Source organism: Cydia fagiglandana, chromosome 16 (assembly GCF_963556715.1).
Source record: "Cydia fagiglandana chromosome 16, ilCydFagi1.1, whole genome shotgun sequence".
Taxonomy (NCBI): Eukaryota; Metazoa; Arthropoda; class Insecta; order Lepidoptera; family Tortricidae; genus Cydia; species Cydia fagiglandana.
Genome location: NC_085947.1, coordinates 7,992,800 through 8,019,856, shown reverse-complemented (window position 1 = coordinate 8,019,856; position 27,057 = coordinate 7,992,800). Strand labels below are relative to the sequence as shown.

Below are 27,057 nucleotides of genomic sequence, written 5' to 3'. Positions count from 1 at the left end.
TTCATGTAACTGATTGTTTTTATTAATCTTCTTAGCTTAAAGGATTAATACATTGAATAATTATAAATGGAAAAATATATTTTACGTATCAAACAGAGCTGACAATAGTCGTTTTCAGAAAACAGCAATTGGGTTTACGTCTTTCCTGTAGCCAAAAGTAAAGCCTAATTTTCTGATTGAACCCTCATCTCCATAACTGGCTATACTCTTTTTTTTAACTTTTTTAATATGTACACTAGCTATTAACTAGTGTGAGTGACAATCTTCGTTTAGAAATCTATGTAGGATAATCCATTAGCTTTTTATAGACCGAACTTTAGCAAAGGTCTCGATTTCAGCTTGGCTTGGGCGAAACTCGTTTCGTATGTCCATGTCCGGATGTTCTCCTTTACAGGTCGCCATTCTCAGCCGATTTTTCAGCCCATTTGTTTTTTTTCTAAATGGCGGACTGCGAAGTCATGCATTTATTCAGTCACTATGCTCGCGAGGTCTGCAGCTCACAGAGCTACTAGTTTAGGCTAACTTGATTAACTAATAATAAATATGTTGATGACATATTTGTATTAATATCTGATAAATCGTTAATTTATTAAATAGGTAGTAACGTGGCTAAAATCAGATGGGATTATCCTTCAGCTATCTAATGGGGTTTTCCTTTCTGTAAATAAATATGTTTTGAAATAAACGATACCAAATCTGTACTTGGGATAACCAGTCTTATTATTTCATCGTTTGATTTTTTTTCTCAAAATGTGATAAAATATACAGTAGGTACTATTATTACGTAGGATAGGTTTCCATAGGTTTACCAGTTTCTAAAAAAAACGGCTGAGCAGTAATCTTGAGGGTAATGTTGAGCATACCTTTATCATTTTAATAATCAGCTGTATTTTACAATGATAATGTAATCTCAATATTTTCGTAGCTTGCATTTACATTTAAAATACAACTTCCCATAAAAAATAAAAATTTTGGTAAAATATAAAGAAAACAAGCGTTTGTATTTGAAATCAACATTATATACTTTATTGATATACATATTTAGGTATCCGTCTCTTCCAATACATCGATTACCGCTAAATATATTTGGCAATATAAAAAATAAGGATTACGTTAGACTCGAGATTTACAATCATGCTAACTAATATAGATCTAGGGTACCTATTATATACATTCATTTTTATTTTTATACAATTTCTAATACGCGATACCTAATATTCAATTTAATTATAAGTAATAAAAACGAATGACTATAAAAAATATACAGGGATATAACAAAATCTGAATAGTCTTAGTCTAAAGCATGCTCACAGTGATTTCTGATTTGTGAGGAGACAATCTCAGTTAGAATTATTCTCTTTACAAATTAGAAATTTCACCATGCTCTACGTTCCCAAGATGGCCGTGGAATGATGTCATGAAAGGATAGAAAAAATTTAACTTAATCAAACGTTGCTGGTTCAATATTACAAAGTTCTATGTTACATTTTCAAGACAGTTGAAATTCGACTTAATGTCACTATGACAAGGTTCAAATTTCAGTTCGATAAAAGTGAGACATAGAACCCTGTAATATTGGGCCAGCAAAGTGTTACCATTCTCATTCCAACTGCACAGGAATATAGAGATAGCATGAAAATACCAACACATAGAAACAAGCCGAAATAACCTAATGAAGAATGTCGAAATAGTACCTTTGGCTTAGCCACAGGGTCAATAATCATAATAAAATTAAAATTATATGACCTGAGCATTAAAACCCCCAACTATTGTAATACGTATATTAGTACATATTTTAATGTTTTATTTATTTATTTTAGTGTCCATAAATAGCATTTGAATCTTTTAAAACTTTTTTTTTAAGTGGAAAAGTAAAAACAATGTGAGCATGTAATTTATTAATAGCTGGTCAAGCAGATCTTGCCAGGAGAAATAGGCGGCAAATTTGAAAAATGTAGGCGTGAAGAGATATCATCTCATAGAAAATTTGAATTTCGCGCCGTTTTCTACTGACAAGATTACCTTGATCATTTATATCATGGAATTGAGTTAATTTTTTTTGAAGCTATTAAATTTAGTGTAGGTTAGTATGAATGAAGTCGGAAAGTCGGAACGGAACCTACAATTTATTCACCTTATAACACTTACTAAGGCGAAAAAGTTTATACATAATTATGTAGGCCCTACTGTACTTACAGAAATATGTATGTTGTTGTATATGATGTCGTATTGTGTTAAAATCTGCCCTAGCAATATTATGAAAAAACTTTTGTGAAAGTTATTGAATTAAAATGCGACATTTTGACTCTATATGTTGGATTAGAATCAGATAATGAAATGGAACAACTAGATGAATGGGTAAAATCGTGCCACAAGAATGCTACTAAACTGCAAAACGTAATTCAAGACCAAAAAAAGTAAGAAATGTTGCCATTTTTTACTATCGCGTCTTGTATTTATGTACAAATAAGTAAATAAAAGTACTTTTTTAAGTAGTAGGAGTAAAATTATTATGAATAAATTATCTTAGCGTGATTATTTATCATATTCATATTCATTTATTCATAAAATTACAAACTTTACTCGTACATCAAAAGTAAAAAGTAGTTTTTTAGAAGTAGTTTATTATCAAAAGGAATTTATAATTTTACAAACAAATTATTGCAGTGGCAACATTGTCTTACTTTTTTTTGGTCTTGAATTACGTTTTGCAGTATAGGTGTAACACTTGTAACCATGAATAACTTCAAGGAAAATCGAAAGTGGAATGATAAGATTATTACTCGTGCTTTGACATGACATTTTTAATTCCTTAAGCCAGCGGTTCTCAAACTTTTTGGCGAGGGGGAAACTTTTTGGAAAGCAAAATATTTGACAGAGCCCCAAATTAAAAGTTTTCGTTAGACAAATTATGATATAGAAGAGCTGGTTATTAATTTGTTTTCACTTTTTCTCGCGGAGCACCCACAGCGGCGGCACAGGAGCCCTAGAGGTCCGCGGGCGCACTTTGAGAATGGCTGGCTTAAGACTTTGAATGTTATTGTTATTGCAGAATATAAATCTAACGATTCGAGGTAATTTAAGTAAGTATTTAACACTATACCGCCTGTATTAAGCATAAAACTTAAATAAATGTCTAAATACTGACCCCCTTATTTATAAACGTTTACTAAAGTTGACAAGCCGATAATAATTGTTTGTCCCTTTCCGACGTATTGGTAAGGGGAATCCGATGGAAAGGGACAAACGATTATTATCGGCTTGTCAACTTTAGTAAACGTTTATGAATAAGGGGGTTAGATTTTACATATTATGTTCTTATCGAACGATTTTGGAAATGTATTTCACTAAACTAAATCTCAAAAAGCATAAAAATTAAACTTACATCTTTCTTAGCCCACTGAAATACTTATCACCTCTTTCAATCTTTTGTTAATTTTACATTAAAAAATCTATGAACGAATTTCGATACACGATAAAGTAATCTAACAGGTAATTTTTTTATTAAAAAAATAATGTTTAATAATTGTTGTTCTTTGTTGGCTTTATGTAGACTTAATTAAAAAAAAAAACAAAGTTTGGTCTGTGGTTTAACAGGACTTTTTTATGTGATAAAATTAGTCTGCACTGTCTAATTATGGTTATTAAAAAGGATAAAAACGCCCTTAAATCCACTTGCATTAACTACACTGTACTGATGTTAAAATATTAATTAAAAGGGTTGAAATAATTATTTAGTATGTTATATATTACTTAAAAAAATCTCAGGCCAGTCAAAAAACAACTACTTCAGAATAAATAATTAATTCAGATTTTCCGCGAGCCATGGGAGTCTGGGTTCGCTTGACGACTAATCCCAATAATTGGCGTAGGTACTATTTTTTTTATAAAAGCGACTGCCATTTGACCTTCCAACCCCGCTAACTCGATATCTTGTCGGCACTGTCGCTGAGAAGCCAAGGATTAAGCAACATATTGGATTTTAAAAACCAAAACTTATCTCACTTGATAATGCGTAAATACGTACCTAGAAAAACTCTGGAGGTATCAAATTTTAATCAGAACAGTGTAATTTACGCTATCTTTTGTAATAGTAATGTAATACATTAACAAAAGTAGTATGTTTATGCCGGTCCGAGACCAAAACTTTTCCGCCAGAGGGCGGGCGGGCTTGTTAGTTCCAAAAATCCCCGCTAGATGGCGCCATCTAGCCGGGAGTAGTGCGAATTAACAAGCAGCGCCATCTAGCGGGGATTTTTGGAACTAACAAGTTACGCCATCTAGCGGATCTTTGCCCGAACTAAATCGCCAGGCGCTAATGTCGCCCTCTGGCGGAAAAGTTTTGGTCTCGGACCGGCATAAACATACTACTAACAAATAATGATTTATAGCGCTTGGACTTCCTACTGCGATGAAATATATCAAATATACAATGGGAATGAACATTTTACATTACATATCAATAAACAATTATTTATTTATCTAATAATCAAAACTAAACGTAGTTCAGCAGATGTCGCTAATATTTAAGTCAGTGTTTCCATTTGGCAACCATTAATTATCAACAAATACTTATTTCCAGGGAAATTTGCGATTAAGCCTAACTTAACTTACATATATTTAAATTCTTATTTATAAGTTTTAAAACAAAATTCATATTATTGTTCATCAATTTTGTGGCTGCCGCTAAACTTATTTTATGTGAACACCGTCAAAGGAAGTTTACTTATGTAGTTTATTTATAGTGTTTTTTTGGGTCATATAACGAAAAAGTAATCCGAGCCACGTGTTTTAATTAATGATGTTCATTTTATTCATGTCAATATAGATACAAAATTCACCAATAGGGAATATTACGCAAAAGTCTGCGTAGAGGGCGTCACAAACGCAATGCAACGCAAAGGGTCTACCGCGAAACACGAAAATCTAAAGTTCGGTTTCTGCCTCTCTTTTACTCTTGCCTATTCGATCAATAACGAGGCCGATAACTAAATTTCGATTTTCGTGTTTCGCGGTAGGCCACCTGTAAACAAATCGCCTTGATGCATCAATGTCATTGTGAAAACTTGTTAAAAAACTGTTTAAGGCCTTACTCTATGGTTTACTAAACAACATAGTGCTGCACTCTGGCGGCAGAACATTGCAGTAATACTCCCCATTACCTAAAGATAAATAAAATTGCGTCATAAACAAAAGGAATACGCAATATAGAGGTGACTCGCGTTACTTGTACCGCGCCGTGACATCACTACATTGCTATACTTACTGTTAACGACATCTACCGAGCTTCGTTCCAACTTCTCGGTCCCAGTCTTGTCATCCGAACGTTAAGGTAGAATGAGGTCTATTCGTAGGGCGCTAGGGTTCAGTTTGGCTCGGCCTAGCCGGTGTGCAGGCGCCGTCAGAGCGCGCCTCATTTGATCGCACGCGCCTCGGGCAGGAATGCGTCCCAGTAGCGGATAGCCTGAAATATAAAACAAGTGTGTCAAGTGTGTCTTATATGTATACATAGTATGTTATGTGCCACAATTTAAGTACCCACGTCGCCATACTAACTGTATAGCAGGGATGTTGCGGATGCAGATTTTTTGACATAATGCGGATGTCAAGATTTGGTACTTAAATATTAATTTTTTTGCATTATTCATATAAAAAAAAACCGAAATGTTTAGTATTTGAGCAAGAATAATAAGCGCTTTGTTAATAAACAGTAATTTGGCCGACTTTTCGTGATCTAAACGATTTCTTATATATAATGACGAAATTACTTGTCACTTACGCCGCCGGCGACGCCGTTAATACGTTCCTGTTACCGACTTGGTCGACATCCGCATCATGCGGATGCTCCGCATTGATTTTATGCGGATACAGATGCGGATGCGGATGCAGATGCGGATGTTGAAAATAATGCGGATGCGAATATTCGCAACATCCCTGCTGTATAGTAAAGTGGATACTTATATTAGGGCACAGACTACTACTAACATAAGCTTCGTGCATTTTCGACCCGACTCGCTATGAGGGGTGGATGTGGAAGACCAGCAGGGGCCCCAAATTAAAAAAATCATGTATTTTTGACCAACTGTGACTATATTACACAAATTGTGTAATACTTCTTCATGTATTTTTGCCTGAAATAGTTCCTACTGCTTTTATAACATAACAGCAATGATTTTATGATGTTTTTGTTTAACAACGATCGAGTTATAATACTTATAATGTTTTTATCGATCGAGTTACGTATCTAACGGAGCTCCTGTGCTATCCCCAGTTGTTTACATCTCCCCGCACAAATAAAATTAAGGAAATATTAAGATTAATACCTGTGCCTGGTGCTTCATGTGTTCCTCGAGGTACCGCAGCAGTGTGGCCCTCATCTCTACAACCCGCACCTCGTCCCAGCGCTCGAGCTCCTTCTTGATCACTCGCGAGATCTGATCGAACTCCTGTTGCCCGCGTTCCACTTTCGATTCCCACTGAAAATAATAAAATTAAAACTTCTGTAAATTGTATAAAATAGTCCCATATCTTCATGCGTACGGAGCTAGAATGCGATCTTCATGCAAAGTGTAATTGATTGTGTAAGAGGTGTAAAATCTAATAAAAAATCTGTGCTTCCAAATTTGGGGCCCTAACTAGATATTTCTATACAATGCTGTGTTTTGTGCTCAAGATGCCCACAAATGGTCTCGCCGGAAGATCAGCGCTGACATTAGGGGTAGCATCATTCTGAGGCGGGACCATTTCGTGGTAAACTAGATAGATAGATAGTATACCCTTTATTGGCATACCTCAGTAAAAATATACAAAAGAAAACAACAATTGATTAAATGTAGAGGCGATCTCTTCCAGACTTACTCTGTTTAAGAGCGCTCTTACAAGAAAAGTCGAAATAATGCAAAATTGATGATACTAGTCGACGAAATTCAGGACTTTGTGCTCATTATTAGAAACAATGAGTACTTGTTCCAGTAAAAGCGTCTTCTTATCTTTTTAAATATCGTTGTAAATATTAGAAAAAGGACTTATTAAATTAGTAATGAATTTTTTTCTGATGGTCGTTTCCGAAAAACCCCGTGAAGCACTGAACGGCAAGCTCTTATTTGGAAATGTTGAGAAGTTTACTCTGCTAAACCTGGCTATTTTGTATTACTAATACCCTGTACTTTAGGCATATCAAACGATATTTTTCCTACATACCTTTGAGAAAGAGAAAATCAAAGTAAAACGAACTCAATTTTCTCTCCGAAACAAGTGTCAATTTCTACGAAAATCTACTTAATATCGAAGTCATTTTCATACTCAAGCAATCTGCAACGTTTGCTTATACTGTTGGTATACATTAGTGTTTATGAAATTCTACTATAATTTTTTGGCAATTTTTTGAAAACTACTCTATATTACCAATGACGCGCGCTCGCCAGCTCAGTGCCGCGGCAGAGCTTGTACAGGCAGGACGTGTGTCGGTCGGCTCCGCACATTTTCAACGGCGACGACGAGGTTTTTTATCATTGTGTGCGGCGGGCGCCGTGTCAAACGCTATACTGTGTGCGTGTAAACCGCAACGAGAGACTTTGATCCTAGCACTGTTTTTATAGTATTATAATTTATAATGGTACAGTTTAATAAACTAGCGGACAGGATTAAAAATATTTGAAACGACCTGACATTCTATATGTATTTATTTGACTCAAGATAGTACTCAGGGTCTGATGATGGAGCCGGAAGGTGGTCACCGGTACCAATCAACCATGCAACTAAACCACTTCGTGTTTGGGCACGTTTGATTCGGCTCAACAAGATCTTTGACTTAAGATAGTACTCAGGGTCTGACGATGGAGCCGGAAGGTGGTCACCAGTACCAGTCAACCATGCAACTAAACCACTTCGTATTTAGGCTCATTTTATTCGCGTCAACAAGATCTTTGACACAAGATAGTACTCAGGGTCTGATGATGGAGCCGGAAGGTGGTCACCGGTACCAATCAACCATGCAACCAAACCACTTCGTGTTTGGGCTCGTTTGATTCGTCTCAACAAGATCCCTGACACAAGATAGTACTCAGGGTACTCAGGGTCTGATGATGGAGCAGGAAGGTGGTCACCGGTACCAATCAACTATGCAACTAAACCACTTCGTGTTTAGGCTCGTTTTATTCGTCTTAACAAGATCTTTGACACAAAATAGTACTCAGGGTCTGATGATGGAGCCGGAAGGTGGTCACCAGTACCAATCAACCATGCAACTAAACCACTTCGTGTTTAGGCTCGTTTTATTCGTCTCAAGAAGATCTTTGAGTTAAGATAGTACTCAGGGTCTGATGATGGAGCCGGAATGTGGTCACCGGTACTAATCAACCATGCAACTAAACCATTTCGTGTTTGGGCTCGTTTGATTCGTCTCAACAAGATCTTTGACACATGATAGTACTCAGGGTCTGATGATGGAGCTGGAAGGTGGTCACCGGTACCAATCAACCATGCAACTAAACCGCTTCGTGTTTAGGCTCGTTTTATTCGTCTCAACAAGATCTTTGACACAAGATAGTACTCAGGGTCTGATGATGGAGCCGGAAGGTGGTCACCGGTACCAATCAACCATGCAACTAAACCACTTCGTGTTTAGGCTCGTTTTATTCGTCTCAACAAGATCTTTGACACAAGATAGTACTCAGGATCTGATGATGGAGCCGGAATGTGGTCACCGGTACTAATCAACCATGCAACTAAACCATTTCGTGTTTGGGCTCGTTTGATTCGTCTCAACAAGATCTTTGACACAAGATAGTACTCAGGGTCTGATGATGGAGCCGGAAGGTGGTCACCGGTACCAATCAACCATGCAACTAAACCACTTCGTGTTTAGGCTCGTTTTATTCGTCTCAACAAGATCTTTGACACAAGATAGTACTCAGGGTCTGATGATGGAGCCGGAATGTGGTCACCGGTACTAATCAACCATGCAACTAAACCATTTCGTGTTTGGGCTCGTTTGATTCGTCTCAACAAGATCTTTGACACAAGATAGTACTCAGGGTCTGATGATGGAGCCGGAAGGTGGTCACCGGTACCAATCAACCATGCAACTAAACCACTTCGTGTTTGGGCTCGTTTGATTCGTCTCAACAAGATCTTTGACACAAGATAGTACTCAGGATCTGATGATGGAGCCGGAATGTGGTCACCGGTACTAATCAACCATGCAACTAAACCATTTCGTGTTTGGGCTCGTTTGATTCGTCTCAACAAGATCTTTGACACAAGATAGTACTCAGGGTCTGATGATGGAGCCGGAAGGTGGTCACCGGTACCAATCAACCGTGCAACTAAACCACTTCGTGTTTAGGCTCGTTTTATTCGTCTCAACAAGATCTTTGACACATGATAGTACTCAGGGTCTGATGATGGAGCCGGAAGATGGTCACCGGTACCAATCAACCGTGCAACAAAACCATTTCGTGTTCAGGCTCGTTTTATTCATCTCAACAAGATCTTTGACACAAGATAGTACTCAGGGTCTGATGATGGAGCAGGAAGGTGGTCACCGGTACCAATCAACCATGCAACTAAACCACTTCGTGCTTGGGCTCGTTTGATTAGTCTCAAGGAGATCTTTGATACTGAAGATACACAAGGTTTGATTATGGAGCTGAAAGGTGGCCACGGGTCCCAGTCTATCATGTAACTGAACCACTTAGTGTTTAGACACGTTTTATTCATCTCAACAAGATCTTTGACACAAGATAGTACTCAGGATCTGATGATGGAGCTCGAAGGTGGCGACGGGTACCTGTCTATCATGCAGTGTTGGCATCAATCTGAACTAAATCAATTCGGATTGATCAATCGAATTGACGCGTCAATCCGAATTTATCAATTCGAATTGATTTAATTCTGATTGACGCGTCAATCCGATTGTATCAATTGGAATTAACGCATCAATCCTCAATTCGGATTAAATCAATTCTCAATCTAGATTAACCTAGGGTCCCTTTCCTTTCCCTAAGATTAGTTTTCAAAGGTGTCCTTTTTAGGGACTTACTTACTGGACTTAAAGTCGATATCTGAGGTTCCCAGAGGTTCGAAAACATGTTCCTGATGTCAGTATTGACTGATGTCCTTTTTAGGGACATTTTTCGAAATTGGCCAATTACGTTCATATTCGTAATCGATGTCGACCATAGGTCCCGAAAAATGTTTCTGACGTCAGTATTGAAGGATGTCGCTTCCATTTCGGGACATTTTTTTAAATTGATCGTTGGCACTTTAAAACGATATCTGAGATTTCCAAAGGTTCCGTAACATGTTTCCGACGGCAATACAGACGGAGTTTCCTTTTTTTCTGGACATTTATGGGACATTTCTTCCAATTAACCGATTGCGTTCAAAATCAATATCTGAGGTGCCCAAAGGTTTCGAAACATGTTTCTGACGGCAATACCGAGAAATGACCTTTTTTCAGCAGGGTGGCGTAATGCAGGTAGTAAAGTAAGTACGCGGCTAAAGTGTAGAATCTAAATATTGCCGTTGAAACCATATTTTGCACCTCAGATATCGATTTTGAATGCAATCAGTCACTTTCAAAGAATGTCACTAAAATGTCCCAAAACAGGACACCTTTCAATATTGCAGTTGAAAAAATGTTTAGAAACCTCTGTTTACCTCAGATATCGATTTTAAACGCAATCGGGTAATTTCTAGAAATGTCCCAAAAAAGGACATCTCTCAATATTTCCCTCGGAAACAAGCTTCGAAACCTTTGGGCACCTCAGATATCGATTTTGAACGCTATCGGTTAATTTCAAGGAAAGTCCCGAAAATGTTCCAAAAAGGACATCCTTCATATAGCCGTCGGAAACATGTTTCGGAACCTTTGGTAAACTCAGACACCGCTTTTGAACGCATTTGGTCAGTTTCACAAAAATGGCCTAAATAAAAAGGACATTAGGTAGGTACATACAAAGTAATCGTCAATCTGAATTGACGATTGAGGATTGACCGATCAATTCGAATTAACGATTAGTAATCGTCAATCTTCAATCAGTAGAATTAGTTTCGTCAATCCTCAATTCGAATTGATCGGTCAATTCTCAATCGTCAATCGTCAATTCGAATTGATGTTTTGCCAACACTGCTATCATGTAACTGAACCACTTCATGTTTGGGCTCGTTTGATCCGTCTCAACAAGACCTTGGACACAAGTTAGTACTCAGGGTCTGATGATGGAGCTGGACTGTGGCCACGGGTACCATGTAACTGAACCACTTCGTGTTTGGGCTCGTTTGATTCGTCGCAACAAGATCTTTGACACAAGATACTACTCAGGGTCTGATGATGGAGCTCGAAGGTGGCGACGGGTACCAGTCTATCACATAACTGAACCACTTCGTGTTTGGGCTTCGTGTTTGGTTTATCACCTAGTGTCAAAGATCTTGTTGAGACGAATCAAACGAGCCTAAACACGAAGTGGTTTAGTTGCATTGTTGATTGGTACCGGTGACCACCTTCCAACTCCATCATCAGACTCTGAGTATCACCTAGTGTCAAAGATCTTGTTGAGACTAATCAAACGTGCCTAAACATGAAGTGGTATAGTTGCATGGTTGATTGGTACCGGTGACCACCTTCCGGCTCCATCATCAGACTCTGAGTATCACCTAGTGTCAAAGATCTTGTTGAGACTAGTCAAACGAGCCTAAATATGAAGTGGTTTAGTTGTATGGTTGATTGGTACCGGTAACCAACTTCCAGCTCCATCATCAGACTCTGAGTATCACCTAGTGTCAAAGATCTTGTTGAGATGAATAAAACGAGCCTAAACACGATGTGGTTTAGTTGTATGATTGATTGGTAATGGTGACCACCTTCCAGCTCCATCATCAGACCCTGAGTACTGTCTTGTGTCAAAGATCTTGTTGAGACGAATCAAACGAGCCCAAACACGAAATTGTTTAGTTACATGAGATACTGGTACCCGTGGCCTCCTTCCAGCTACATCATCAGACCCTGTGTATCTTCAGTGTCAAAGATCTTGTTGAGACGAATCAAACGAGCCCAAACACGAAGTGGTTTAGTTACATGATATACTGGTACCCGTGGCCACCTTCCAGCTCCATCATCAGACCCTGTGTATCTTCAGTTTCTTGTAACTTGTTTCTTGTAAATAAGCGAGTACCTATAATTTCTTTCGAGTAATATACGTTCATAAGTACGAGTATGGGGCTATTCATAAATTACGTCGTTTCAAATGGGAGGAGGCGGGGGGGTCTGGACATCAGATGATGGTAGCATGACGTAGGAGGAAACAGAGTTATCCGAAGCATGATTTTTGGATGATTTGAGGGATGGGGGGGTCAAAAATAGATGACGTCATTTATGAACAGCCCCTGTGTACATTTGCACTGCATTTAGTATTTTCGTACTTACCAAATAACAGTTTTAGGACTTTATAAGTTAAGTACAGTTAGTGTTGTTATGGTTGATTTCAATATGCTTCGCGAAGGATCAAGAATGTTTAATCCATCATTGTAGTGCGAGTGTGGTAGAAGGGATCGGAATACTGAGCTCGCACGGCCTGCCGCAGCGCGTAAAATACCTAAACTCGCTCAACCCCGAAATGTAATAGCACTCTTAAATTTATTTTTTTGTAACACAATACACTCGTATGAAATGTAGTTTGCCATGACTAAATGATTCTTGATACTCAATTGACAATCAGATTAACCGCATCATACCACCATAGCGACATCGACATCTACTTCATCAACCAATTTTTGCTTCATGCAATAAGAAAAGAAATTAACCTCTAGCCGCCCATATATCAAACCTTGCCAAGCAAAATGAAATTTAATTTTGTCAACACAACGTTCAAATTAGAATGGAACAGGAGACCTTTTTATAGATCTCTGGGCGGCTAGAGGTTAAGACGGGAATTAAAACGGGACTGGTAAATACCTCAATGATCTCCTGCGAGGCTTGCTCTATCTTCTCGGGCCGGTTGGCGAGCTCGGCCTTCGCTTTGTTCTCTCTCCGCTTGGTCAGCTGCATTTGTGCGTGCTGCCAGTTCTGGAACACCTGTTGACAACAACACATCCATAATACAAATAAACCAAAATAATAATCAGGATTAGATTTTTAAAGCTCGATTGCTAAACTCCAGTGCTCTGTTTATCAAAAGCTTGTAACTGGTAATACAAGTGGAAGTGCCTTTCTAACAAACCCTGTCAAAAAGGGACTTCCACTTGTATTACAAGTTACAAGCTTTTTAGAAACGAGTCCCTGTGCCCTGTTTATCAAAAGCTTGTAACTAGTAATACAAGTGGAAGTCCCTTTCTAACAAAAGCTGTCAAAAAGGGATTTCCACTTGTATTACAAGTTACAAGCTTTTTAGAAACGAGTCCCTTTGCCGTTTATAAAAAGCTTGTAACTTGTAATACATGTGGAAGTCCCTTTCTAACAAAAGATGTCAAAAAGGGACTTCCACTTGCATTACAAGTTACAAGCTTTTGATAAACAGGGCTCAGGTAGATGAGATAAGTCAACAGGATTGATGTAGAATTTTGTACTTCATTTTAACCCCCAACGGATGACCCAATTTGAGTGTGTGATTTTTTTAATAGTGTCAAGATGGTTTTTTTTAGATAGGTTTCAACTCACTAGATGGCGGTGTTTTAATTTTATAAAGTATTTCCATGTTTATGGTTAATATATTTAACTTGTATATGTATATTTTTTGACAACCGGTCTGGCCTTAATAGTGGGTAGTGAGTGATCCTGCCTGTGCTGTGAAGCCGATGGTCCGGAGTTCGAATCCCAGTAAGGGCATTTATTTGTGTGATGACACAGATATTTGTTCTTGAGTCATGGCTGTTTTCTATGTATTTAAGTATTTATATATTATATCGTTGTCTGAGTACCCACAACACAAGCCTTCTTGAGCTTACTGTGGGACTTAGTCAACCTGTGTAAGAATTTCCTATTTTTTTTGTATTACCTTGACTCGTTCGTGAAACACGTCCTTGATGGCTTGGATGAGCCCGAGGTAGTCCTTGATGTGCTCTGTTAGCACGTAGAAGTCCGTGTTTGACTGCTCAATTCTTAACTGCTCTATCTGAAACAAAAGACATTTTGATTAATATTTTATTAATTTGATTTAGGGTTGATTTAGACGGCGCGCGAACTCGCATGCGATTTTAGTTGCATTGCGGACTGTTGGTTATGTCCATTTCAACCGATCGATTAAAACCTGCAATATAATGAAACTCGCATGCGAGTTCTCGCATCGTCTAAATGAGCCCTAGGGATGGTATTCCACCTGTCCCATTTCTTGGTACAATGTCAATGCGTTTCACCTTCCTCATTAAGCAAAATGTGAGATGCAAATGTATATTGGACCAGAAAATTGGACAGGTGAAATACCACCCTAAAGCAAATACATACGTACGTATTGTTGAGTCCGAAAAATTACACAAGAATATGATTTTTATTTTCTGCTTTTGGAATGTCGGCGCTTCTGTACTCACGTGGCCAGCTGGTAAAATTATTACAAAAGTAAACTGGCCAGCTAGACAAATAAGAATAAAAAGTTAGGGAAGGTCTTCCGGGACTGCTTTCACCACAGCACGGGATTAGGTAGCCGCCCTCAGTGCCTCGTCTACAAAATCCACCTATAATTGTATGTGTGGAAATATAATAAGAATATAACAAATATAATTTCACTAAAGTTCCCTTTTGAGACTCTACGCGTTGGCTTCGGCTCCGTGCACGTGATGCAGACTTCGTTTGGTGCGACTATATATGTCCGTACCTTCTCGTGCAGGTCGGCGAGGTGGCTGAGCGCGCGGGAGAGCGGCGCGTGCGGGTCGGCGCCCGACAGCGCGGCGGCGGCGCGCGCCGCCTCGTGCGCGCGCGCGCCCAGCTCGCGCCGCTCGCCCGCCAGCGACTCGCACGCGCCGCACAGCCGCCGCAGCACGCCTCCAGCACCCCACACTGTATAATGTCCCCACCTTCTCGTGCAGGTCGGCGAGGTGGCTGAGCGCGCGGGAGAGCGGCGCGTGCGGGTCGGCGCCCGACAGCGCGGCGGCGGCGCGCGCCGCCTCGTGCGCGCGCGCGCCCAGCTCGCGCCGCTCGCCCGCCAGCGACTCGCACGCGCCGCACAGCCGCCGCAGCACGCCTCCAGCACCCCACACTGTATAATGTCCCCACCTTCTCGTGCAGGTCGGCGAGGTGGCTGAGCGCGCGGGAGAGCGGCGCGTGCGGGTCGGCGCCCGACAGCGCGGCGGCGGCGCGCGCCGCCTCGTGCGCGCGCGCGCCCAGCTCGCGCCGCTCGCCCGCCAGCGACTCGCACGCGCCGCACAGCCGCCGCAGCACGCCTCCAGCACCCCACACTGTATAATGTCCCCACCTTCTCGTGCAGGTCGGCGAGGTGGCTGAGCGCGCGGGAGAGCGGCGCGTGCGGGTCGGCGCCCGACAGCGCGGCGGCGGCGCGCGCCGCCTCGTGCGCGCGCGCGCCCAGCTCGCGCCGCTCGCCCGCCAGCGACTCGCACGCGCCGCACAGCCGCCGCAGCACGCCTCCAGCACCCCACACTGTATAATGTCCCCACCTTCTCGTGCAGGTCGGCGAGGTGGCTGAGCGCGCGGGAGAGCGGCGCGTGCGGGTCGGCGCCCGACAGCGCGGCGGCGGCGCGCGCCGCCTCGTGCGCGCGCGCGCCCAGCTCGCGCCGCTCGCCCGCCAGCGACTCGCACGCGCCGCACAGCCGCCGCAGCACGCCTCCAGCACCCCACACTGTATAATGTCCCCACCTTCTCGTGCAGGTCGGCGAGGTGGCTGAGCGCGCGGGAGAGCGGCGCGTGCGGGTCGGCGCCCGACAGCGCGGCGGCGGCGCGCGCCGCCTCGTGCGCGCGCGCGCCCAGCTCGCGCCGCTCGCCCGCCAGCGACTCGCACGCGCCGCACAGCCGCCGCAGCACGCCTCCAGCACCCCACACTGTATAATGTCCCCACCTTCTCGTGCAGGTCGGCGAGGTGGCTGAGCGCGCGGGAGAGCGGCGCGTGCGGGTCGGCGCCCGACAGCGCGGCGGCGGCGCGCGCCGCCTCGTGCGCGCGCGCGCCCAGCTCGCGCCGCTCGCCCGCCAGCGACTCGCACGCGCCGCACAGCCGCCGCAGCACGCCTCCAGCACCCCACACTGTATAATGTCCCCACCTTCTCGTGCAGGTCGGCGAGGTGGCTGAGCGCGCGGGAGAGCGGCGCGTGCGGGTCGGCGCCCGACAGCGCGGCGGCGGCGCGCGCCGCCTCGTGCGCGCGCGCGCCCAGCTCGCGCCGCTCGCCCGCCAGCGACTCGCACGCGCCGCACAGCCGCCGCAGCACGCCTCCAGCACCCCACACTGTATAATGTCCCCACCTTCTCGTGCAGGTCGGCGAGGTGGCTGAGCGCGCGGGAGAGCGGCGCGTGCGGGTCGGCGCCCGACAGCGCGGCGGCGGCGCGCGCCGCCTCGTGCGCGCGCGCGCCCAGCTCGCGCCGCTCGCCCGCCAGCGACTCGCACGCGCCGCACAGCCGCCGCAGCACGCCTCCAGCACCCCACACTGTATAATGTCCCCACCTTCTCGTGCAGGTCGGCGAGGTGGCTGAGCGCGCGGGAGAGCGGCGCGTGCGGGTCGGCGCCCGACAGCGCGGCGGCGGCGCGCGCCGCCTCGTGCGCGCGCGCGCCCAGCTCGCGCCGCTCGCCCGCCAGCGACTCGCACGCGCCGCACAGCCGCCGCAGCACGCCTCCAGCACCCCACACTGTATAATGTCCCCACCTTCTCGTGCAGGTCGGCGAGGTGGCTGAGCGCGCGGGAGAGCGGCGCGTGCGGGTCGGCGCCCGACAGCGCGGCGGCGGCGCGCGCCGCCTCGTGCGCGCGCGCGCCCAGCTCGCGCCGCTCGCCCGCCAGCGACTCGCACGCGCCGCACAGCCGCCGCAGCACGCCTCCAGCACCCCACACTGTATAATGTCCCCACCTTCTCGTGCAGGTCGGCGAGGTGGCTGAGCGCGCGGGAGAGCGGCGCGTGCGGGTCGGCGCCCGACAGCGCGGCGGCGGCGCGCGCCGCCTCGTGCGCGCGCGCGCCCAGCTCGCGCCGCTCGCCCGCCAGCGACTCGCACGCGCCGCACAGCCGCCGCAGCACGCCTCCAGCACCCCACACTGTATAATGTCCCCACCTTCTCGTGCAGGTCGGCGAGGTGGCTGAGCGCGCGGGAGAGCGGCGCGTGCGGGTCGGCGCCCGACAGCGCGGCGGCGGCGCGCGCCGCCTCGTGCGCGCGCGCGCCCAGCTCGCGCCGCTCGCCCGCCAGCGACTCGCACGCGCCGCACAGCCGCCGCAGCACGCCTCCAGCACCCCACACTGTATAATGTCCCCACCTTCTCGTGCAGGTCGGCGAGGTGGCTGAGCGCGCGGGAGAGCGGCGCGTGCGGGTCGGCGCCCGACAGCGCGGCGGCGGCGCGCGCCGCCTCGTGCGCGCGCGCGCCCAGCTCGCGCCGCTCGCCCGCCAGCGACTCGCACGCGCCGCACAGCCGCCGCAGCACGCCTCCAGCACCCCACACTGTATAATGTCCCCACCTTCTCGTGCAGGTCGGCGAGGTGGCTGAGCGCGCGGGAGAGCGGCGCGTGCGGGTCGGCGCCCGACAGCGCGGCGGCGGCGCGCGCCGCCTCGTGCGCGCGCGCGCCCAGCTCGCGCCGCTCGCCCGCCAGCGACTCGCACGCGCCGCACAGCCGCCGCAGCACGCCTCCAGCACCCCACACTGTATAATGTCCCCACCTTCTCGTGCAGGTCGGCGAGGTGGCTGAGCGCGCGGGAGAGCGGCGCGTGCGGGTCGGCGCCCGACAGCGCGGCGGCGGCGCGCGCCGCCTCGTGCGCGCGCGCGCCCAGCTCGCGCCGCTCGCCCGCCAGCGACTCGCACGCGCCGCACAGCCGCCGCAGGCACGCCTCCAGCGCCTCGATGCGCCCCAAGCGCTCCTCGAACCACTGTGGATATGAGATAAATAAAAATAATTGAACGATCGAACGATGTGACCGGGGCCGGATTAACCCTAAGTCAAAGTAGGCAACTACCTAGGGGCCCCGCCTCGGCTAGGGGGCCCCGACGGCTCAGAGCGCACCAAAAACAATTGTTTCATAGGGTCAAAATTCACGCGTAAATGTTTTATTCTTAATAATAATGAATATGCTTTGTTATTGTTTTTTTTTGCGACCCATTCTTTAATTCAATGAAACTGTAATAGAATTGAAGCAATACGTTACAGTTTCTCAAAAGCTTGTAACTTGTAATACAAGTGACAATTGGAAGTCCCTTTCTAACAAAAGCTGTCAAAAAGTGACATCCGGTATTACAACTTACAAGCTTTTGAGAAACGGGCCCATGTGCCCTGTTTATCAAAAGCTTGTAACTTGTAATACAATTGGAAGTCCCTTTCTAACAAAAGCTGTCAAAAAGAGACTTCCACTTGTATTACAAGTTACAAGCTTTTGATAAACGGCACTGTTGTAAAGGTTTTCTGAAAACTTGTTAACATTTACTTTTTTTCGAACAACCAACAACTTCTGGGTTATTTCGACTCAGAATCACGAGGACTATTGATTAAAACAAAAAAAAGTGTCTCCACTTTTTCATACGAATTTTGGGTGCCAGTTTAGTGATGGTCCATACAAAATGTATGTACGTAAAAATGCGTTTTTTCGACGATTAGTTCATGTCAGAGTGCTGCTTCCTTACAGCTCGACCTTCAGCGTTACTTTTTAAGAAATATCAACATTGATTATAGCTTGGCCTTTTGCCTCGCATGAAAGCTCACTTCGCTAAAAGACGGGCTTTCGAGTAATGCTGAGATTGCTGTCCTCGACCTTTACTTCAGCCTCACTTTTTACCTCAATTTACCATTGGTTTTTGTTCTTCATCTCCTCTACTTCAGCCTCTCTACTTTAGCCTTTGGCCTCGCGCCTAGCTCGGCCTGCGGTCTCGCTTTTTAATACAATGGAATTTGGTTCGTGTCTGTGGTCAACTACTTATACCGAAGCCTGAACGGCTTTGACTTCGTATGAAAGCCCGCCTCACTGGGGCACTTTGGACTTTTAGGCCCAGGTGAAGATCGGTACCCGGCCTGGCTTTTTAACAGGCTTTCACAATTTGCGATATTGTTAAAAAAATTAAAATATCTCAAATAAATGCCCTTACCAGGATTCAAACCTAGGACCATCGGCTTCATAGGCAGGGCCCCACCCACCCACTACCCACTAGGCCAGACCGGTCGTCAAAATATTAAGTAACTATTGAGAAAATCAACTTTGCGGCACTAATTGAGCATAGCTTCGCTTAAAATTTTCCATTAGAGGTAGGTAGGAAAGTGACGCTTAAGCTCACAGCTTTGGTATTCCACTGGGGATTGGCTTTAAGCCTAAAGGGCTCTCCCCACACTTGACGCAACGTGGAATCGGCAAAAACCGATAGAAAAAGCTTTATGTCCAAGCGAGCGCAAAAGACATCGTTCTGACTATAGTTCGTTTTTTTAGCATTAGAATGAACTTGAAAGAAGGTAAGCGATCTTGGCATGTATTTTAATTGAAAAACGCTTTTTAAAAATCAATAACTATTACTTATGAAAGCAGAAGAATATAAATGATCGTATTAGATTCATAATTGTTACATATTTGCCGTAACTTATTTTTAAAATGTGTTTTTCAATTAAAAGACACATCAAGATTGTTTACCTAATTTCTAATGCTAAAAAAAACGAAGTATAGACACGGATTGTCTCGGCTGTAGATTGAAATTAAAAACGCAAACTTATTACCCTGTACTGAACAACTGAACATGCTGTATGCAGAATTGACTGTAACGGGGCCCCAAGCCTTGTACTGCTTAGGGGCCCCGACATGCTTAATCCGGCCCTGGATGTGACGATAGGTGAAATAAATCATTAATTTTAATTGTCCTCCTTTGTGTAAAGGATATTAAATAGTCACAGAATTTCTGTTGGAATTTAAGATAAAAAGGTCCTTATTGCACTCCGGTCTGTATGGAAAGCCACAATTAAGTACAATTTATTTATTAATTTATCCAATAGTCAATTTTCCTACTTTACTTTTTAGGTTAATATGAGATTTTACTAAAATGGTACACTAATTCTAATTATATCTTCTGTCTCTGTCGAGATGAACTTTAGAGATGTCACCCGATTTGAAATCAACATACATTTTTGATAATTCAATGGGCGAACAATAAAAGAAAAACAAAGTGAGGAAATCATCTAAAACCAGTAAAGCGCTAATATTGAAAAGAATACAGAAACTGTACAGTCGCTATCAGATATATTGGAGCGGCTAAGGCGCTCACAAATATCTGAACACGCCTCTATTGTCAAGGCGTTAGAGTGCGTGTTCAGATATTGTGAACACCTTGGCCGCTCCGATATATATGATGGCGACTGTACAAAAAAAGAGGTACTTACAGCGTCCGACTCATCCATTCTGTAGGTAATCTTGTTGACGGTCTCGCCCACTTTGTTGAAAAACCGCACCATACCGGCGCCACTGAGCGCAGACGTACTTGTTGCTTTGGGAAGCTCCGTGTCTAAAGTATACATAGCATTATTGTTTTCAAATATTACATTTAAAGATGAATTTAAAAAAATAATATTGGCAAACATAAAAAAATATGTAATTTATGTTTGATATATACAGTCACGAAATTTGAAAGCTTGTTACTTTTGAACCTTAATGCCATGACATAGAACCCAAAACCTTCAAATTCCGTGACTGTACCTACCGCGCACCGCATTAAGTATATATTGGGTTGTATTTATAGATGAAGCAGCACAGTTTATAAAATTTTGCAAATTTTACACTACAATGTACACTTCGCCACACTGCTGTGGTGCTTACAGTATTCCAATACTGTCCTGTATTTGTATAGCCTATTCACTGTTTGCTTGGATTGATTTTTAAATGAAGTCTTGTAATTCAGTGTGCCTGTTGGCAAATGCCTCCACCAACTCTTTCCAGTATTTCCTCTGCCTGGCCAGTCTTGTCCAGAATGATCCTACAGTAGTTATTATTTCATCCTCCCATCGTTTGAGTTGTGAGCCTCGATTCTTTGGCTCCATTTTTCGATCTTACACTTACTAACTGTTCTGTAATAGTATGTATTTACCAGACTCGAGGAACTGCCGGAAGTCCGGGTCGATACAGAGCACGGGGTGCTGCGCCACGCGATTCAGGAACCGCTCCAGAGACGCCCGCCGCCGCTCGACGAACTGCGATTGGACATTGGCGGAGGCTGAGCCGCCGTTGGCGCTCTCCGTTGATGGAGTCGACGTCATTTTTAATTTGGTTGTTCCTAAAATAAAATAAATTACAAACTTTTACACCCTTTGAAAACTATAGAGTTATATTTATATACACATTGTTTTTTTATTGTAAGATTTGACCGGTGTAATACTTACGTATACATCTTAAGGTATACAGAAAATAATAGGGAAAGATATTGTAGAGTAATTATTTTAGATGTCGGAAGGAGCTTTGAAGTGGTGCACGCGCTATTTATACTAGAACTACCAATAATATTCAATCAATCAATCAATATTTTTTATTGGTAATGAATATAAAATATGATGATAGACTTCTTTAAATTTTAACAGGGAAATATAATTTCCCTATTAGGTATTAGTTGAAAAAAATGTCCTCTTTAACATTAGCATTTATTATTTATATAATGTATTTTTTTTTATTAATGTAATATTTTTGGTATCATATCAAAAGTTATCAAAATAATAATGATGTAATTTATTTAAACTTCCTTACCCACAATACTTTTCTCAGGCGCCGGCGGTATGATCCTTCCCGAGCGTAAATACTTTTCCATCAACTTTTCATAAAGGCCAAGGAAATCACTGAAACGTCTCAACACAGAGAAGTCGTGTTTACTGAATATAGGCATATTGGTCTTGGTTAGTACTCTATACGCTACATAAGAGCTCATGCCTTCTCCGATTTTCTGTGGCTCTGTGACTGTTATTATTATGTTGTTGGCCCTTTCTGTGGCAATCTGAAACAGGTGGTTTCATGTGTCAAGAAAACATGTTTTCCTAAGGGCCACTTTCACCATCTCACTAAGCCTGGGTTAACCGGTTAAACCTAAAGTTACCATGGTTACCAGTACAATTTGACACTAGTTTAGCAGTTTTGTGAGTAGGATGGTGCAAGTGGGCCTAAGTATATTATATTAGGGTTCCGTACCCAAAGGGTAAAACGGGACCCTATTACTAAGGCTCTGCTGTCCGTCCGTCCGTCCGTCCGTCACCAGGCTGTATCTCACGAACCGTGATAGCTAGACAGTTGAAATTTTCACAGATGATGTATTTCTGTTGCCGCTGTAACAACAAATACTAAAAACAGAATAAAATAAAGATTTAAGTGGGGCTCCCATACAACAAACGTGATTTTTGACCGAAGTTAAGCAACGTCGGGCGGGGTCAGTACTTGGATGGGTGACCGTTTTTTTTTTTGCCTTTTTTTGCATTATGGTACGGAACCCTACGTGCGCGAGTCCGACTCGCACTTGCCCGGTTTTTTTTCCAGTTCTTACTGTGGCTATAACAACTTTCACTCTAGAACAGTTTGTGATGTGACTTCATAAAGTAAAATTGTACCTAATAAGTATTACTAATGGTGTAATCGATTGCCCCGAGTTGCTAAGTAAACTGTGTTTCAAAACCCCCTCTCGTTCTAAAAGGTATCATCCCCCATTAGCAATCAAAAATGCATCTTCCAAATACAGACAGAATAGTTTTTTAACGCGCGCCAGTCGTACCCTTAACGAGTTGTCTAAAGAATTTGATATTGATATATTCAACTGTAGAATCCCTAACGTGAGACGTAATTTAGTGCAGAGATATTTCGAGTCTATTGAGTGAGCGTGTTGTCGCCTTCTTAAATACCTAGAAATGTATTATTAATATTTTTACTTTAATAGTCCTCATTTTGTTACTTGTTAATTAGTATCTTTGTAACTTTCAATTTATCTTTATTAGATATGATTTGTGTTGGCTTTGTTCACATATGTGCTTGCGATAGTGCGTAACCTTAGTATAAGTAGTACCTGTTAGTTTAGTATTATGTTACTACCTGTGAGTTCCTATAATTGGCTTTCTGTATCCATTATAATTTCTATGGTATTGTCATAGCTGTTGGTTCTCCAAAAAAAAAAAAAAAACGTACTTGAGTGACAGCTCTCCAAGACATGATAAGTAATGAAAATGCCTATAACCCTGTAAGACCCAGCATATAAAGTTTTCATATTTTTAATTTGGACCTTATTCTATAAGTAAATTAGAACGAATTTCGTTTGTTTTTAAAAGCAATGAAACAAAAGAAATGCTACTTTATTTGGTTCATGAAAGGTTCAAATTAGAGGGCACGATTATGTACATTGTAATGTACGTACATAAAATGGTTAATGGAATAAATAATTGACCCAACTAGATTAGGAGCAGAAACCTAAGCTAAAATCACTATACTTCTAATAGTTGCGTAATTGATATCTTTGTCAAATGTTTGGTTTTTTATTGGCATTAATTCAACTGCCTACAATGTTCAAAACTCTCATCAATAATCTTTGTTTTGATACAATGCTAGTAATGTATACAAGCCATATGCACATGGTTTATCTTTCCCAATAATGCTATAGAAAGATAACTGTTTAATTATCAGTGAAAAACAAAGCCAGTGACAACATTATTTGGCAATCATGGTTCAAAACATGACTGTATGAATACAACTGTCGTAGTCTGATTACACTAATGAGTAACAAACTCACAAATTAAATATTTATTACTTGACAAGAGACACTTAAAAATTTAGCAAACCTGACAATTTTTTGGAAACCTTACTAATAACAGAAAGCAATGACATAAGTTGATTTGTAAGGCTATTTAAAAAACAACCCATTTCCATTGCTCTTGAGTGTAAATGTTATATGCTCTATTGCACTCTTCTGAATTGGAATTTTTTTATCATTGAAGAATTTGAAACATTGTTGTTAAACACATTCTTTGGGACTAAGTGCTACAGGTTACGCTCGTAGCGCGTAGCCATGGTTTCGCCGTATGAAGCGCGTAGTCGCTACAAACAGTGTACCCGACAATCGGGTTCTTGACCCTGAATGTGTTAATAAGTACCTACAGTCACGTATGGATACTAATCACAAAGAATTTCTCCAATGATGTTGGTGGTCAATGCCACAGTGCAAGTGGGACAGCAATATAATTATGCACATGCTATCGCATAGATAGGAAATGGCCTGTCAATGTACAAAATTCTTCATGCTTGGTGCCCTTACTTTAGCTATAAATTACTTTAGTTATAAGTTGAAACATTATAATTCTCTGTTATTTACCTATGTTCTTGTACTAATATCATCTTTATCGTTTTTGCACAATAAGCACCTAACATACACTACATTGACCTAATAACACGAAATACCTAAAATACAAGTATTAAGTTACTTAGTTAAGGTATTGATGTTAAATAATGTTAGAGCCAGTTACAATAATTGCTTACAAGATCTTTTATTTCATGTTTACTTTTCTAAACCACTGTGATTGTACATTTATAATATTTAAGTAACTATTTAAGCATATTATGATTGTTTTAATTTTTGGATATTTTTCAATGAAATAAAATTTTATCTTTATTATTATCCATCCTTACTTGGTAGATATTCCACCAATTCGCACGAAGCGCTTTGCTTCTACTTTCCTTATGCGCACTGCCAAGGAATGGAATTCCTTGCCGGCGTCTATATTTCCGTGTTCTTATAACCCGGCAACCTTCAAATCAAGAGTGAACAGGCACCTTCTGGGCGAGCTCGCTCCATCGTAGGCCACGTCTACGCCTCGGCTAGTCTGTGGCCATGAGTAAGCCCATTCATAATAAAAAAAAAAAATATCTTTCTAAAGCTATTTATGATTAAAAATTTCGTAACACACCTCCTCCATGATAGGGCTTCCAATAGACCCGGTGTTGGCAGGAGCATCACTGATGGAAATCTGATCCAGGGTATCTCGGGTCCCATTCACCTCTGGGTCCAGGCTGACTTCCTGTAATAAAAATCAAATCATAGTATTGGTAAGCTGTAAAAACTAAATTAGATAGAAAATTAAAAATGAATAAATTTTTGAAAGGTTAAAAATTCTTGGGTATTTTCACACTAGGTTTAGATTTTATTAAGTTCACATTAAATGATCTCAAGTGATCTCAAGTATCTCAATATTGAACAATGTTATATATAATACAGTTCTGTTCTGACATGTGAGTATATTTCTTAGAATAGAAATCTGTAGAGAAACTCACTAATAAATATCTGAGAGAATACCAAATAACCATATTTTTAATTTTTGTATTTGGTATGAGGACCACTTGTTTAATAAAAAGTAATAAACTCATGTTAAATACTCATGTTTTATACTTGTGTTTATGTAAAAGGATAAATATATTTTTCCTTATACATAATATTTTAATTAATTAGGGCATTTGTACTTAACAAATACACTTAGTATGATAATTAACCTTTTAACCGCCAGCAATTTTTGATCAAGCGTGCTCGTGTCGCCACCGACAGTAATTGTACCACGCAGAGTAAGGTTGGCATAGTTACGGGAGTTATAAATGTGGTGTAAAAACCAAATCAGATCTTTGACTTATTTATCAGACTGTGGCGAAATGAGCTGGATATGTAATGTCTTATATATCAGATTCTGGCGGTTAAAGGGTTAATAAGGAATTTAACAAACCAGTATTGATTATTCTTGATTGTTTAGTAAATATAAATATGTTTATTAAGTTCTATTGTAAAGTCTTATTTATGACTATTAGCTTTATGACACAATAGCACCCACTATACACCCTTATATGCTGTTAATTGTATACAAACAAGTAGTGGGTAATAATAGTTTTTGTGAGTTATTTGAAACCACATTGATATTTCAATTGAATAAATGGATTATTGATTGCCAAAGAAAGAGATCAAAATAATAGTCATTGTATACATTATTGCTGTATTGGTAATAATAACTTTTAAATAACTCATGTTTTACTCTTTTAGGCACACTTTGAATGTTGAAAAGGACTGAAGTCAGCAAAAATATTGACTTAAGTAAGTATAAACAGTTTATGTTGATGTGACAAAGGCCATATTATAAAGTTATGAATGTGCTGGTTTCATTATAATTTATAATATAAGGTAAAAATTACTAAGCTGTTTCACAAGAATAATGCATGGCATATAAACATAAAGATGATTCACTGGATTAATTACCATCTGCAACATTATCTCAAATACCTAATCATACTAAGCTACAAACAAGTCTTGAAGTTGTATCTGTGATAGTAAACTAATAAGAGTAATAAGACTAAACTTGTTTGGCATCCTACAACTACAAACAAACTAGAAACTCAATGATGTTCAAGGTGACTGTTAACCTGAAAACGCTAATTAAGTATTCAGCAGAGCTGCAATAATAGCCAATTAGTAACATCCCAATTCAGATATTAATTACAATTTAAAAGAAAATAATGGGTGTATGTGACAGGAACAAGGGGGCGTTGACGGCTGCGGAGCCGGCTCGGCGGGATACGTAGATTTGGGGCGGCAAAGGCACGTATAACAAAACAAACAGGATTCTAGTAAGATACCTGGACCGCTGATGCAAAAAGATCCTCGTCATCACGGCTCTCATTGTTAATATCGACGGTGCTGAAGGGCGGCGTATCAGGCTCTTCAGACATGATGAGCGGCTATGCACGAATTAAATTATACACTATTTAAACTACAAGAGCAACGTTATCACAAACAGCAGCAGAATTCACTTCAATTACACCGAGATGAGCTAAAATGAAAAGAAAGATAACTGTTTTTCTCTTTTTCTATAGACATGTCGCAGTTGTCTGTTTGAGACAACGTATTAAAAGCTGTTTTTTATATGACACTACAGTTTGACAAAATTAAAACGCTCATAAAATAGAATGTTAG

General features: G+C 42.1%; 1 protein-coding gene across 1 annotated transcript; it reads right to left on the bottom strand.

The window, feature by feature from the left end:
- Nucleotides 1–997: 997 nt before the first annotated feature.
- On the bottom strand, nt 998–26,970 carry LOC134671888 (sorting nexin-2). Its single transcript, XM_063529743.1, has 10 exons — nt 26,721–26,970; nt 25,016–25,126; nt 21,831–22,074; nt 21,181–21,366; nt 20,480–20,601; nt 17,793–17,999; nt 13,995–14,111; nt 12,956–13,075; nt 6,324–6,476; nt 998–5,464 (listed from the first exon to the last, which is right to left on the bottom strand). Exons 1-10 carry the CDS (start codon nt 26,811–26,813, stop codon nt 5,414–5,416), a joined length of 1,404 nt encoding a protein of 467 aa, XP_063385813.1. The 5' UTR covers nt 26,814–26,970; the 3' UTR covers nt 998–5,413.
- Nucleotides 26,971–27,057: the final 87 nt, after the last annotated feature.